This window comes from Antedon bifida, chromosome 4 (genome assembly GCF_963402885.1).
Source record: "Antedon bifida chromosome 4, ecAntBifi1.1, whole genome shotgun sequence".
NCBI classification, from domain to species: Eukaryota; Metazoa; Echinodermata; class Crinoidea; order Comatulida; family Antedonidae; genus Antedon; species Antedon bifida.
Genome location: NC_136229.1, coordinates 20493110 through 20510693, shown reverse-complemented (window position 1 = coordinate 20510693; position 17584 = coordinate 20493110). Strand labels below are relative to the sequence as shown.

Genomic DNA, 17584 nt, shown 5'->3' with positions numbered 1-17584 from the left:
AATTCAGATTGGTGGCGCTGTACATAACAATAATATACAAGGCGACGATAAACTAACTGGCAGAGACACAGGTGTACGAAGATTATACAGAATAAACAACAGCAGTTGTAAGTTACCTATATTTCTGTATTCTTCATCTAATACAACATTACTTAAAATGAATCATTTAGTTGATGTTTATGCTTAAATCTGTGATTGCAACGCGTTTTGTGGTAGTAAAATTTATTTCCAAACTTAGGCCACCAGATCATTAGCTCACGTTGTATTTAAGTAGTGCTTAAGACGACCACTTGCTGTGTGAGTTGGTTTATCCATCCAAGTTGTTTGGCGCAGCCCAGTAGGTTCTTTGCAGCAATTGTTATTCATTCATCTTATACTTTTGTACCTTATTGTATGTATGTGTATGATACATTTAACCTAATAACCTGGAATTGTGGTTAAATATAAATGTCATTCTGTCTTTTTCTGTGCAGATCATAAATTGTTTGTTGTTTTTTTTTTAATTGAATGAATCTTAAATAAAACTACAAAATGACCTATTCAAAGTTTTTTTTTCTCAACTTTATTTTTCAGGTTTTAACCAACTATTTTATATTTCAATTTAAAATAGCATTCTATCTATTTTCAGACAACATAGTATGGCTTAGCTTGAAACGTGATAGATTAATTCCAACATTTAAAGTCGTATGGTATGGAATAAGTACTAAACAAAATCTGAACGATGAACTAACAAGCTATTAAAGGTGGTGACGATCACCATGGCAATTAAGAACTCGGAATGGAAGGACATGCAATTTACGGTAAGATTTTATTTTGTCAATATCATTATTATCATTACTATTAATATTTATTTCTGTATTTAATATAACTGCTTAGTGGTTTTAGATTTAAAAGTACAAACAAAAGGGAAAAATGGAAAACTGAAATATAGGGACTAATTGACTAGTTAATTATTAGAAACAGACAATTACAGACAAAACAACTTAAGTTTTAGATATTTTAAATTCTTTTGGTTGGTGAAAACTTGGTTATAAAAAACAATGTTTTAATGTTATTAGGACAAGAACTAGGTATTTATCCAAGATTTTTCCATGGATGACAATTTACAAAATAAATAGAAAAACGTAGTTTACTATAAATTATGTAATAATTATAATGGTTAATGGTTATAGATTTAAACAAGTGCAAACAAACAGGAATATTAGAAATGTAAAAGTTGCCAGCACCAGAACTGAAATATGGGGATAGGGTTGGTGAAAAATAATAAAAAAACATGTTTTAATATTATTAGGACAAGAACTTTATATATTTATCCAAGAATTTGTAAGATTATGTAACAATAATTATTTCCATGACAATTTACAAATAAAAAAAATGTAGTTTACTATAATTTATGCCATATTTTTATTTATAATAAAAATGTTATATTATGTTTTATTAATTGAGATAACTGAAACATTTAGAAATATCAGTAATATGTACTGTATAGAGACAGTGAATGAATGTATTGATTCAATAAATTCTTTTATAATTGTCAAAGTCCAAAAGACATATATTTTGTACCTCTTTTGTATTTAAACCCTTATCCTAGAAACACTGTGTGTTTGATCATGTAATCTTATCTTATTCAATAGATTTGGGTATCTTTTTATTTGCACATTTTGTTTGATTATGATTCCATATAAGTGGCTTATGTTTGTTGAGTTTTATTTAATAGCTTTATCAAAACATATTTATCCAACTTACTTTTGCAGAATTAATAATTGATTACTGTTCAGACTTTTAAAATAAAGTTAAACCATAAATTGACATTTTCAATCAGGTTGCTGTCCGTATTCGTCCATTGATGCCATCAGAAATAGAAGCTGGGGCGTCAACAATTGCACACACCATAGAATCAAATGTAAGTTATGGATGATACTAAACTTGAAAGAAATATTGTCCTCCTAAAAATTTCAATTTTTTTTTTAATATGCCATTTTAATGTCACATAATAGTTATTCACTTTGACCAAAAACTGGATAAAAAATAAAATTAGTTACCTAAAAAAATGTAATTTAAAGCAAAAAATACTTAGATTGTCTGAAATGGTGTTTGGTTAAAATTAAACCTTTCTTTTGTCTTTTATAAGTGCAATAATAATTTTTTGTTTAAGAAGAAATTTACAGAAGTGAATAACTTTATTAAAACTGCAAAATGGCCTATTTAAAGTCTGATTTTATTAATCTTCATTTTTCATGTTTTTGGGGGAGAATACATCTTTAATTAATATAGTACATTTAACAGTGAAAGATAACTTTAACCTTGTTATTTTTATTCTTTTTCTTTCATCTATTGGTTTATCGAATGAAAACTTGATCAAAATATTAAAGTGTGATGTCATAATTGCACTGTCACTGTAGGCCTACTCATTCTCTTGCGGGACTTGAACCCACTACCTACTGTACACATCACTAGCCTGCCATTCATACCTCTAGAACACCAAAATTTTACTGATGACTGGGGTTACCTTTAAGCCAAAATAACATCTGACCAGTTACCTTAACTCATAGCTACTTCACAGTTAGTTACAGAAAACAATTATCTCTAATGCAAGATTATTTGTTAACTTGTTCTGTAAATTGCCTTAACAGAAATTCAATAAATTTAAATTAATTTCACATAAGCCTGGTTATGGCTTTTGATCTACAATTGATCTTTATAACATCCAATTTATTTTGACGTATTTTCTGGTTCGCTGTTGCGTATCACATAGACTCACTTATGCGCGGAACTGACATGACGTTTTTCCTGATTGATTATTCGCACCAGATCAGTTGCGGAACAAAAACGTTTCCTTCAAACACAATATCTTGTCTTTTGGAGCATGAAGATTTTGACGTCACATATTTATTTACGCCCTATGCAATTACAGCCAGACATTAAAAACAGGTGTTTGTATTATATTTGATAGCAAAATAATATTAATTGCATAACTGAAATTTTCATATAGCACCCACCCCAAGCAACCTCAAAGCAATCTACTGCCATTCTCCCTAAAGGCTTCCTCCAATGTCCCTCTCCAATACCTCTCTTATTGGTTTTATCAGCTTTTTAACTTTAACTTCTTCTTTTTTTATACTCGGGTATTGTTATTTTTTTTAGGTTTACATGTTTAAAGCACTTGTGCTTATTTTGTATCCCATTATCATATTATTTGTATTGTATTTGTACTGTATATGTTTTTATTTTGACTATGGAATAAAAATGTCGATGATTGAACTCCAATTATTTGAAGAAGAATTAGTTATCTAAGGTGCCTTGAAGCTAAGGTTTTTTCATCTTGTGAGGCTCCTGTGTAAAATATTGAATAAAAAATTTTAAAAAGCCCTAATTTAAATTACAGTCTTTAATTGGGTGGGGGGGGGGGGACCTGTTGTCATATTCAACATCACACTAAGAAACACACTTTCAAAAAAATATATCTAAAGTAAATCATTACATATTTATTTACCTAATTGAAATACTTAGTACTAAGAGAATGGTAAATATGACCACTGTATACTTGTCCAGTTCACAATTGATAACCGTAGCCTACTCCCTGCTCTTCAAATTCCCTGTTGCAGTGTTTTGATTAAAAAACACGGTATTTCCATAGCAACTAATTCCATACACATGGTAGTAATAATAGATCCATATTGTCGGAAAATTCCTTAAAAGGATTTAATTGGTGGAATGTTAATAGTATAGTAATCACATTTGATTTGAACTGACGTCAACTGAAGAAATTATATGATTAAAAACAAATTTGAACAAACTACTTTAGATAATTTGTCCACGATATTGTTTGAACCTTTCTTTGAAATAATAATTACCGTTAGCACTTTTTTGTAAGATAGATTTTGTAACTTTGTTAATTGATGTTTTTAATTTCTACAAAACATTTCAAACTAGACTACATGTACAGTATATAAATTAATATTGTGTTTTATATTGACATACTGTAGATAAACTTTATTCATCAGAAATTGAATATTTTTGTCTTCCTTGGTAAGATAGGATATAAAATACATTTATATTTCTTACATTTTATATTTGAATGAAAACAATTGGCATTATTTTTTTATTATTCTCCAGAAAAAAACTCCACACTTGATTAAAACTTACACAGTTACAAAGTTCTCATTTTTTGATGAATTATAAAATGACTTTTTTCCCACTATGACAAGCATTATTGTGATTGTTTGTGTCTAGATGGTGGTGTTGATGGACCCAGCTGAGGATCCTGATGATGTTCTCCGAGTAAATCGTTCTCGGGAAAAGCAGTATGCATTTGACGAAGCGTTTGATATCAAGTCTAAGCAGGTACAGTAACATTAGAATATACAACACCTAAGTAGATCTTTGCCATTTGATTGGAGGATTGTGGTCACATCATATTTAAATAAATACTCCACATCAAGGAACATAAAGAGTTTTTGTTTTATGTTTGTTTTGTTTTTAAGTGCAAATTTGTTATATTCGCATTAGATCTTGTTACCTGTCTGTATATGAAATCACGACCTTCAAATGATGAGGATCTAACTTTTGATGTATAGGAAACAAATAACGAATTGTTTTTATATTCATACAATGGAACAATTTTTATTTTCATTTAGTGAAAGATGGAATGTTCTATTGTCACTTCATAGCAATTTTTCTGCCATTGCACATTATTTGTATATTATTTAGTAAACGAAACTTTTTTTTTCATAATAACTATTTATTACATTTGTATGGCTCATATCCTATCCATATTAGATACAATAAGATTATTATGTTATTGTGTATCTCTCATGGAATTGATTTTATTGAGCAAGGTTGAGAATACTACAATAATTAGCATTCTGTACTATTATCCTCTTCCTATCGTAGACTGTTAATATTGACAATATGATTTTCAGCCAATTGTTAACAATGTTTTATAGATTTTTACTAGTAACATTATCAAGCACGTATTATGTCTGCCCACAATAATTTATATTATACATATAATCCCATTCTATCAATCTGCAGTTTGAACACAACATCCAATTAAATTGGTTTTAACAAAACATTTTTTAGCGACAGAACTATAATTGATTTAAAGATTCTGAAATTGTGTTTTCGTGTCTACTTTATACCTCAGTTAATATTATGTTTATTGTAACGAAGAGTAATAAATATATGCTGCACACAATAACAGCCGTTAAAAGAAAGATATGTTTTATTTTTAATAGTACAATGAAATCCAGGGATGTGAAATTCAATGAGGGCTGAATCTTAGGCATTGTGCTTGACTTAGTTAGTGCCATAAAAAACCCTGTTGTATTTCGTAGATCTATGTTAATGGTAATCTTTCGTTTCGGAATAATAACTGAAGGAGAAGGCGGTAATTCTATAGACAGTATTTATATGCATATAAGCTGTGTATAAGTAAGGTGGTTCCTACATACCGAAGTTACATGAAACCTATTCACCTGGGTTAATAACTAAGCTTGAACGAGCCTTATTAACTATTATCTTATCTACTTTGCATTATTTCTGTACACTGTTTTATATCCATCAGTATACAAATATCTGGGCTGTGGGGCATGGTTAAAAATATAGCCCAAGGTGATCTGGAGACTATGCGATATACTATTTGTATTATATACAGTACCGCTCAATTTGGCTGGCTAGGCCGAAGCGCATGCAAACACGGACTTGGTTGGAATAGTTAGTGACACTGTTTCGCTGCGAAGAAGCAAACAAAAAAGGCATGCATTTGATAATTCGTCGCTTCCAGATATGCAATAAATATTCCCAAATCATACTTTATTTGTTTCTTCATATTTCTGGCCACTAAATTTGCACAAGTTTATAATCATTGTAGGCTATAGAGGCTAGGGCTAGCTACGCAATCGTTGTGTTGTGCGTGTGGATCTGATTGTATTGTATTAAAGAAAAAGATAGAGGAAACATACATGCCCAGTTTAGCCGGTCTATAGTTCGAGAGCATGGCAATAACTATAGACCGATGATTAACCAATCAGATGCCGTGAACTGACAGGTTCCGGTATATAATTTGTAATGGATACTTGTCAAATTTAGCTTAATGGTACCAGCTTTAAATGTGTAGATTGTGTAGTTTGATTAAGTTGATCTATTTGAACACCTTTATACTTCACGATGTAATTAACTCACTGTCGCCAGCCATTTAACACACATCAAACACAGCGAATGAACTATGTACATAAACTCGACGCTTATTATTATTGAATAAAAGCTTTTAATGTATTGTTTTACTTGTTCAATTAAGTTTCTTCTCCATTTTAAAGGTTTAGTTTGGATTTTCAGGCGCAAGGACACTCTTAATCATTGTTAACAGAGTGTGGTTACCATGTTACATGTTGCCAGCCACTCTATACACTTCAAATACAGCGGAAGATCTATGTACATAGAATTAATGTTGTTGTTATTGAATGAAAGCTTTCACACTCTGTATATTGTTAAAGTTCACAATTTTAATGATACTGCTTCTCCATTAAACATTTTGTTTAGTGTATGGTTAAAAACACTCATTATGTAAAGCTCTGTCTACACTATCAAACTAGATTGACACAAAAGTGTGATGTGTCCAAATATGGTAGTGATATTGTCAAAAATGGTAGTGTTTTTTGTCACATAAAGTTTAATAGTGTAGACAGCGCTTTAGAGTTATAAACAAAGTCTGGTTACATTTTACTACATATATTTTCAATTTGACTAATAACTTTCTCATAATGAAACTGTTTAATATAGAAAAAAGTTAAGCGAGAACGCCTGTCACTCTTGGGAAAAATGTTTTTATTGAAATGAATAAGATCTTGAACACTAATAATATAATAATTTTATTTTCTCAAAATGTTTCTAGTGTATATGAGACTTTATTAGCTCTTATTATTTCGTTTATCCTCATGAAATGACATCATGTTGAATTTTTTTTGTTTAAATTAATAATTTATTACAAAGTTCACATAATTATCTTGCCAGTTTTAACACCATTTGTCCACATTATCTAACATTTCCTTGAAGCCATAATTACAAAAATTATTATGTTCAATACATGACTGCTTTAATAATATGATAACAAAATATTAGCAACACATTGCTAAATAGAGTTATATGACAAAGGAACAAGGTTAATCAATTATTTCTTGTCCTTTTTATGGCATGATGTACTTAGTTGTCATAGTAACAGTAAAATATAGGACTTAACAATGATAATATAACATCCCAGTTTTTTTTATTTCTCTAATAAAATTCCAGTTTGATTCTTCTACAAAATTGCCCTTATTGGTTTGGACTATTAAAGTAAAACAATAATGAGGGCAGATTCTGAGATACTGTTTGAGGTGAATGCTCCTTTTGAAATGATGAATGGTTATATTTAAACTTGGCTTCGCCTCGTTGAACTATAACCTGTCATCATTCACCTCATGCCATTATTTGTACCATTACATTCATAAACATTCATTATTTGTATAATATTGAAAGAACACCTCCAAATAGTTTGCAAATAAATGATATTAGGTTGTGATATAATTTACAAGATCATTGGAAACTTTTCTACTAATATATATATTTTTTTGAGGTGAGAAGGGGTTACCACCAGTGCTCTTTTGGTAATACTATAATGTTATTACACTGAAGCATTATTCGTTTTTCACTTGTTTTGACAGGAGGAAGTCTATCAAAAGACGGCTAAAATTTTAATAGATGATGTCACCGAGGGGTTGAATGCTACAGTTTTTGCTTATGGAGCCACAGGTGAGATTTCTGTGGGTTTTTTTAAACAATCACCATTGCAATATTCTTTAATATCGTAACCCACTTTTGAGTCTGTGTTTACTTTGTGTTCTGTCAGAGATATAAGATGATATTAATTAAACACTCCAAGTTTCTAATAATAGCAAGGATATTAAATTGCAATATTGCGATGCTTCGGATAATCAAAATTTAATTGATGATAATGGAAAGAAAACATACGGAAATTATTAGAAGATGCTTTAAAGATGAAACTAATCGATATTTTTTTGGTAAATGTTAATTTAAAAAGACAAGAATTAGAAAATGCATGACTATGACTAAGATTCCTCTACAGTAATTATCAATATTAAATTGACTTTTTATGATGATATTTAACAATTTATTAAAATGCATTATTGTAATGAATTAAAGGATATTAAATTGAACTTTATGCAAATATATTTGAAACAATCTTATAGTAGAAAAACTATTGCTATTGTAAATATTTTTTTGTTAATTTAAAAAAAAGAATTAGAAAATGTATGACAATGACTAAGATTCTTCTACTGTAATTATCAATATTATTGACTTTTTATGATGATATTTAATTAAAAAAATACATTATTGTAATGAATTAAAGGATATTAAATTGCCTTTTTTGAAAATATGTACTGTATTGAAAAAATTTAAAGTAGAACGACTATTGTCAATATTTTTTGCTAAATGTTAATTTAAAAAAAACAAGACTTAGAAAATGCATGACTATGATTAAGTTTCCTCTACTGTAATTATCAATATTAAATTGACTTTTTATGATGATATTTAAACAATTATTGAAATGCATTATTGTAAAGAAGGATATTAAACTTTATGAAAATATGTATTGAAACAATCTTATAGAAATACTATTATAAATCATTTTCATAATGTTACTGTTGTGTACAATAAATGATAAAAATATTCTAAATTTTTGTAAAATACCCATATTCCAATTCCAACACCTAAGTCCCAATGTTACTGTATGCGTCATGTTACTCTAACTTCTCGTTGGTGATGTAAAATGTACACTAAATGAAACTTACAGATATAATTTGAAAGTAAAAACCTGATTTTATAATCAAATTATTCCTGATCTACAAAACAAATTAGATAATTTTCTTAATAAGCTTTCAGATGAAGCCTTGGAAAGGCATGTAAAGTAACTTGATATTTGTCTAATGGTCAACCAAATTACGATAATCAAATTAAGAATTAAGACACAGTAAGAACTCTATGCAGGAGATCCTTAGCTGAATTTACTAATTACTTGTTCAAGTATTTTTAGGATCTTGTCTCATCTCCTGATTCTTCTGTACAATTAGGCAGGTTAGAAGGTCATACACGGCATGTTCGGGGACAAACCATGCATTGTTCTAAGGGAATTTGTCTGAATTAACTAGGCTTGTTGGGTTAAGACCCACAGCTGGGGAGCATTAAGCCCAGATAAAACAAAGCTCAGTAGGAACTCTGTTTCTCTAGGTCAGTGTGTTTTCATGTTCTTGCTTCAAGTTTAAGAAAAGTAAATGTTATGAAGTAGTAGTCCATTGTTTCCTGTTGCTCATAACTTCCGTTACTATATCTCAAAATGTTCTTTCCAAATTAAAGAGATCTGCCACTTAATCTTGATATGAATCAACCATTATTACAGTATATCCTCTGGGAATTGGGCCGACTTTGCAAGGTGGGACTAAACCCAGGGGAAAAAAATGATTGGTAAAAGCATTTTTTGTAAAAACTCACCTGAACTGGCTACAGAGAGGCCTACAACCAGACCAGAAGTCAATACTGGTACTATACCCAGGGATATGCCTGTTTTTTAAATCAGACATAAAGTAGGGGTTATACGGTAATTGATAAAGAAAAGTTACCATTAATAATCAATGTACATATAAAAATGCTATCATACAATACAATGTTATACACATTTACTTTAAAAAATTGTACATTTAGATAAAAGAAGTGTAATAAATCTGTGGAGAAATATAATATTATAAATAAATAATAGGTGCTGGGAAAACATATACAATGCTGGGAACGGACGATGAACCAGGAATTATGGCACGTACGTTAAACGATCTTTTCAAGACAATTGAATCCAAGAGTGAAGACAATATCTATAAGGTCACAATGTCATATTTAGAGGTCAGTTAATCACATTTTCTACATTAACTCTCCCAATTCCGGCCCATGAGTCTGGTTTTCAGAATGTATTTTAATGGCATATAGTAGTAGGACCTTTGGGATCTTAATGGATGTATGGTTTATTTATAATTTGTTGTGTATTTCTAGATTTACAATGAAATGATCCGAGATTTACTGAATCCCACGGGAGAAGTACTGGAACTACGGGAAGATGCTTCTGGAAATGTACAAGTTGCTGGCATATCTGAAATATCAACACGTTCTACACGGGAGGTAATAGAAAATTGTGGATAATTAGGTAGTCTTTTTTACTCCAACTAATGACTATTTTGTTTAAGCAGCATTTGAAGTTCAGTAGTTAAGTGGTTTCAGAAGAGAACTAGGATTTGATACAAAGTCGTTTTCGTCCAGTGCGTGATTAAGAACTTTCTGCACTATTTGAAGAAGATTGTCTCCTGTGGCCATATTCTCCATTCACACTTAGGCTAAGGGAAACACATTAAACAATCTCCTATCTAAGTGAATTTAGGGGTAATACTTAAGTGTGATTGGTGAATACGACCACAGGTGTGCTGATCTGGGTAGGCACTGCACTGTGTTTGATATTTCTTTGTAGAGGGCTTAATCCAAATTTCTTCTGAGGACAAAACATCTACATTTTAATAATACAGTGTTGTAATACTTTTTTCTTCATCAGATTATGAATTTACTGGTACAGGGAAATAAAGAACGTACCCAAGAACCAACAGCTGCTAACAAGACCTCATCACGTTCACATGCTGTACTACAAGTTACTGTCAAACAACGCAGTCGTACTCGCAACATATCACACAGTATTAAAGTTGGAAAACTGTTCATGATAGACTTGGCTGGCTCAGAGAGGGCATCACATACCAAAGTAATTGTAGAACAATTTCTGTTATGCTTTTAAAATGAAACAACAGTTTCTCTTAGGAAATAAAAATATACATAAGCAAGAAACAGTAATATTCACCGAACGAATTTTTATTTATAGAATCGGGGAAAAAGAATGATAGAAGGAGCCCATATTAATCGTTCACTACTTGCCCTGGGCAACTGTATCAATGCTTTGTGTGAAGGGGGCAAGTATGTTAACTACAGAGACAGTAAAATTACGCGCTTATTAAAGGTAAGGCTATTCACATTTAAATATTTCTAGTCTCTATATCTAATCTTTTGTGATCATTATTTTTTTCACTAGAAATGTTATAAATATTACATTGTTAATTTTACAGTTCACATCATTTAATAATTTGTCTTTACAGGATTCTCTTGGTGGAAATTGTCGAACAGTGATGATAGCTCACTTGAGCCCAGCCAGTTTGTATTATGAAGAGTCTAGAAATACCTTACTGTATGCAGACAGGGCTAAAAATATTAAAACCAAGGTAACATGTTGTAAATTTCTAAATTGTTGATCATTTTCTTTGTTGTGTATTCAACCATTATTACAAATACCTGTCTTATGTTTTCAAGTAAAGTTGCTTAAAAAAATTTGCATACTTTTCTTCCCAGGTACGGCCAAACATGATGAGTGTCTCTTATCACATTGCTCAGTATACCAGTATTATTGCAGATCTCAGAAAAGACATCTTGAGACTTAAGTCGAAGATCACAGACCAGGAGTCTGAGATACAGAAAACAAAGTCCACATCAAGGATTCAAGAAATACACTGTAAGGGAACATGCTAGCATTTTACTACAGAAGGCCTATATCTTGTATTTTTGTATATAGTATAATTGCAGTTTTCTACTTCAATTACCTCGGCACTAATGATTCCATTGTATACTGGCAACTGGTGTATGTAGTTGTCACTAACCATATAAAAATTCAAATATCAATCCCATTTTGTATAGTGGGATTGATATTTACATTTGTATATGGTATAGTGATTATAATGTGATATTTTTATATTGTATATTGTGAAATTGTTTGGAAACAAATTTTTATATATTTCTAATGGCTCAATTTGTACATATATATATTTTTAATGACTGCTTTTTATTATATATTTATATTTTCTATAAACTATGAGCTCAATGTAATTGCCTTTTGGTTGAATAAATTTGACTTTGACTTTGTCACCATTCTATTTTGTTACAGCTGAGGTAGAAAGAACTTCAATCATGCAAGATCGCAGTGAAATGGAGCGGTTACGAGACCTGCTTACCGAGAACTTTCAGAAGCGAATGTTGACTCGGCAACAGCTGATTGAATTGGAATCTCATCGGTTTGCACGTGCCATTGACAGTAATAAGTACATAAGTATTGTAGCCGGGTGAGTATGTTTTTTTATCTGAAAACACTGCATATTTATGTAATAGACTCCAGTACTCGAAAGCACTCACTAATGTTTAATTACATAAGATAAAATTTAAATTAAAACAAAGGGTCATTTTATTTGCATTTTAATTTTTAAAAAGATTTGAACAAGAAAGAACAAGAAAAGCAACTCATAACAAAAGTGATCGCAAATACAGTATGCGAAAAGATTTGGATAGTGATGACAATGAAAGTCTTGTGTCGGAGCCCATGGAACCATTAGAAGTGACAGTGGCTCGAGAAGAGGTCGCAAAACTAATGGCACAACAAAATCATTGGAAAGATCGAAGTCAAGAACTACAAGAAAAAATAAAAGATTCACAGGAGATTTCAATACGTTTGGAAGCTGAAATGCCAAAGCGCGTAAGCAGTCAAGAACAACGTGAGATTTTACAAATGCTATGCAAAGTTCATGAGCTTGAGATCGAAAACATGGAATTGAAATCATTTGCTCTATTGCATCAAAATGTTATACGTCAGAAAAATGTGACAATCTCACAATTCCAGATGAACAAAGATCTTAGCGAAGCAATTATACGACAACAACGAATGCTGCTCACTGACAACGGTGTTCACATACCAAACGAACTTGAAGAAATGTACGAAAAATATTCTCAATTAACAATCGAGGACCTAACAGCAATGAACGATGATAATTCTATTGAGAACCAGTTAGAACGTGCTGCATCTTTGTTAAACATACGTGCCTCGGAACCATATTCATATGGAAAAGAAAAAACTGATTTACCAGAAAAAGAATCGCCAGCAAAAGTTGCTAGTCAACCAAGAGTTTTCAATATCAGTCCGAAATCAAAACAGATTCGTGAGCATGCCATTATGGCAAGTCTCCCGAAGCTGCAGGTTGAGACCTCAACCGATATTACGAAATCATTGGCGAAAAGTTTAATAGATTTGAATGAACATCCCTTCAATAACGACTTAAAGACTGATTCTGACCAATCAAGATTCAGTAAGTCAATGCAGAGTCTGGATAGTATAGATTCTGAAACTGAAGGTAATGACAAAAGAGAAATTATGAGAAAAACTCATAGAATAGCTCTTGTGGCAGCGAAAAGAAAATCAAATCAGTTTAGTAAATATGACAAACGAAGCTTGCATAATGAGAGAGGAATTCTGGCTCTGAATTCAGTACATGAACTCACAGAGCCAGATATTGAAAACGATATTATGGCTTCTTTTGTACGTCCTACAAAGGTCAACAGATTGCAATCCAATGTGACCCCATATAAGATGTCTCCTTCAGCTACAATGATCAGTGAAAGGTCAGATGTTGTTTCCATGACATCTTACAATAAGGGAGGTCCAGGATCAAGAATTCGCTATCCAAAAGTTTCACCAAGGAAACAAATTGATGACAAGAAGAGGGCCAGACGAGTTTCCGAACATGTACAGGTAGGAAAGCAGATGTTCATTATTTGTATATTAGTTCATACAGAAGTTCAATTATATTTGTCCAATATAAATTAATTTTTGCTTATTGATAGTAATTTAATTGCATCACATTATTACTCAAATGTTTTTTTAATTGTAGGGTACACAGTCAAAAACTGCTGCCATAAGAGCTAGGCCTTCTAATTCTGAACCACATATACAACCAAAAAGATCAATTCAAAAACCTTACAACTGGAGCCAAGAGGGCCGAACTCGAGGTCCACCAAAGGCTACTAAGCATGCCATCAGGCTCAATGCAGGTAGAATCATTTAAAACAGTTGCTTAATTTAATTTGGACACTTCACCTTCAGAACGGTAGCACAAAAAACAAAAACCATTTGTGGTGCAGTCAAAAAAGAGAGAGAAACAGAAAAACATAACATCAACAAACATTAAAAATATGCTTCTATCTTCTATCTATCACTTCTTCCTAATTTCTGTACTGTCAGATTTATCTATCTATTTCTTTTTGCTTTCTCTGTATATTTTTTCCTATTGTCATTATTATTCATCCATAACTTCTCATAAATGCAAAAAATAAAACTTCAAAATACTCGTATAATAATTGAATATATGCCAATGGAATTTCTATTTTTAGTTGATCAAGACATCGGTCGGTTTGAAAGCATTGCAACACCTCCATCTATTGTTCACCAAGCTGGTACTGACAGAGGAAAAGGACAAACAATTCAAAAATCTTATCGAGGTATATCTTCAGACAGTCTGTTTTATTTTTTTAATGATGTTGAAAGGTTATAGGCAATATACCCATTTCTTTATACTGTATTTATGATTAAGGTTAAAAATCTTAAAAACCAAAAAGTCCATTAATCAACTCTAAGTAAAAAGAATATAATATATAATACAAACGCCAATCATTTAAATACTTCTTTGCTTGGGGTTTGTATTACAATTTTATAATTAAAAATCTTGTTATCGTAGTGACATCTGATAAACAAGATGGAACACCAACTAACGGTAATCAGCATAAACGTTTAACAAAACGCAATACATACTCGGTGTCCAGGAACCAGCCTAACACTCTTGCTATATCGGGATTTACTATGCCAAGACAAGAAAGAGTAGGAGGCAGAAAATACTAAGAGAGGAATCAATTAAATTATGAAAGAGGAAGACTTTTCTAGTGCATCTATTTACTGAAAGTGTTGATATTGATGCACCAGCACTGTTGCATAAACCGCAAAAAAATGCATCAACACACTTCTATCATTTCATTTAGTGTTGTTTCAACCGAACACTAAATGTATCCTAGAGTTTGGATTGTAATGTACGTTTTCAAGGCAGTACTGATGTACCAAGACAATTGATAAAGTGAAGATGAATTTCTGATGGTCCAACACTGCATGCAACAGTGTGGTAAGAGATCAATGGTGTTCAAACAGTCTTTTGTTGCCAGTTTGCGTTGTGGAGAAAGATATTTTTGACTGACAAACACTGCAATTGACATAACATTGTGAGTGAAGTTACTAATGGAAAATCTCTACATGCAACCGTGCTGGAGAGAAATTAGTAATGGAAAAACTGTACACACAACTGTGATGGAGAGAAGTTACTGATGGAAAATCTCTACATGCAACTGTGCTGGAGAGAAATTAGTAATGGAAAAACTGTACACACAACTGTGATGGAGAGAAATTGCTGATGGAAAATCTCTACATGCAACTGTGCTGGAGAGAAATTAGTAATGGAAAAACTGTACACACAACTGTGATGGAGAGAAGTTACTGATGGAAAATCTCTACATGCAACCGTGCTGGAGAGAAATTAGTAATGGAAAAATTGTACACACAACTGTGATGGAGAGAAGTTACTGATGGAAAATCTCTACATGAAACTGTGCTTGAGAGAAATTACTGATGGACCAACACTTGATTGATGCCAAACAATGCAGTATAATTACTGTTAGATGGCTAGTATTAGAATTAAACAGTATTGGTTTTTACTAAATGCCTTTTAAAAGATCATTAAAATTATATTTTATTCTATAAGTGTTTATTAAATATGATCAATATTTTTCATTTTTAAAACAATAAATTGTGAACAATATTTGTATTAATTTTAATCTTTTTAAAGAAAATATGCCAAATTGTATAATAATTTTGTAGAAAATTTACTCATAATGACATAATGATGGTTTTTTAAATTTAATAAAACTCGTGAAAAGTCCGTCCAAAAGACACATACTTTTGAAATGAATCTTCGTCATAGTCATTATCATTACATATATGATCATGGTTATCTAAAAAAAGGCATTATTTTAACACTTTCTACAAGGTTTTACACTTACCAGCTTTCAAGTGTTTCTTAATTAAAAGTTGTTTCATATAAAAATTATTGATTTATTGATGTTTAAACAATAAATATTGTCCAATACAAAATGTATTGTATAGTAAGAGGCAACAGGTTGTTTTCAAATAGTTTAATTAAAACCACATTTTCAGTTACACGACCTTATTCAATTGTTCCAATTTCCAAATTTCGCGTTTGATCATGAGCTGCGCAGTTTATTGGAATAGCCATTCACATACACAAGATGTAGGTCTAATATAGGCTACCAATGAATATTATTATAAGGCGTAAACACATCTTTTTTATCATTTCCAGTGAAAAAATTATTTCTAGTTACTATATCCGTCCATTGGTTGCCACTTGCTACCAAAGACTTACAAAAAAAAACAATCTAACTCGTCAGCTCCAACTTCAACCCTGCTGTACTTTAAATGCAGTGAAGACAATGGTACCCTTCAGTTATTCCCCAAAGGCGGCAAAACTGATATTTCTTAACGATACTGCCAAAGATTCGATTTGTGAAAAGGATTGTCATTCAATTGGTTTAGTTATTACAGTAGTATAGATCATTCAGATCATTGTTTTAATAAGGTTAAACAAAGTAATAATTTTGACTTTAGTTGACAATTATTGAATTGTATCCATGGGTATTTAGTAAGGTACATTTAGTAGTGCAATAATGGTATTTATAGTTAATACTTACCGACCAATTCCAATTGGTAATTTGTATTTTATAGACTTGTTTTTTGTTATATTTTTTTAAGGTATCATATAGAACTGGTTTTATTCAATTTAAAATATACGGTAACAATAGCGATTACTTAAATATATGCGTTAGTCTTCGTTGTACACAATACACAGTAGCATCCAATAGGATGTGAAACACACGTACTTCATACGCATGCTCGGAAAATGCTGTGATTGGTTTCGGGACCGTGTAGTCCTGAATAACCAAATAAAACCAATTGTACTGAAATAATATTATCATCTTTTGTATATTATGTTGTGGCTGATTTAGCAGTTTTTGCCAAAATATTGGAAATCGTTGCTTTTCTGTCTGCCATCAAGTATGTGTATTCTTGAGTACAGTACTGGTCTTTATCGAAACAGAAAAGAGTAAAGTGAATAATTACAAAGAACCGAAAGTGCTTAATTTATGATATTTCAATGAATCTTTTTATATGCAGGTAATTATGAAATAGTTGACATTAGGTCAATTTAATTGGTAAGAAATCAATTTATTACGTTACAAATTATTATATAATAAATCAACTTTATTGCTGATTTTGTCGATTGATTTCCTTGCTTGCAACTTTCAAGACCAAATAAACACAGAAATTAACAACACCTTTATAGAAAAGTTGTAATTCAAGGGTAATAGAAAGTTTCATTGATTATGAAGGACAAATATATTATTTTTAGTGTAAAAATAATAAACATTATTGATTTTCAATTGAGTATCAATGACTTTGGATAAGTTATTATTTATCACGACATGCCTTCTTCTAAATAACAAGCTGTTGCATTTG

General features: G+C 31.1%; 1 protein-coding gene across 1 annotated transcript; it reads left to right on the top strand.

Annotated features, from left to right (window-relative positions):
- The first annotated feature begins 40 nt into the window (after nucleotides 1–40).
- Nucleotides 41–17512, top strand: LOC144839732 (kinesin-like protein KIF19). Its single transcript, XM_078695202.1, has 16 exons — nucleotides 41–107; nucleotides 629–800; nucleotides 1823–1903; nucleotides 4234–4344; nucleotides 7701–7788; nucleotides 9812–9948; nucleotides 10096–10221; nucleotides 10646–10846; nucleotides 10964–11098; nucleotides 11235–11357; nucleotides 11485–11644; nucleotides 12074–12248; nucleotides 12394–13705; nucleotides 13845–14004; nucleotides 14344–14451; nucleotides 14688–17512. The coding sequence occupies exons 2-16, from the start codon at nucleotides 759–761 to the stop codon at nucleotides 14846–14848; spliced, it is 3120 nt and encodes a 1039-aa protein (XP_078551328.1). The 5' UTR covers nucleotides 41–107; nucleotides 629–758; the 3' UTR covers nucleotides 14849–17512.
- Nucleotides 17513–17584: the final 72 nt, after the last annotated feature.

Coding starts and splice junctions, on each gene's coding strand:
- LOC144839732 (XM_078695202.1), top strand. CDS start 759: ATGGCAATTAAGAACTCGGAATGGAAGGACATGCAATTTACG. Junction 801..1,822: donor GGAAGGACATGCAATTTACG/GTAAGATTTTAT, acceptor ATTTTCAATCAG/GTTGCTGTCCGTATTCGTCC. Junction 4,345..7,700: donor TTGATATCAAGTCTAAGCAG/GTACAGTAACAT, acceptor TTGTTTTGACAG/GAGGAAGTCTATCAAAAGAC.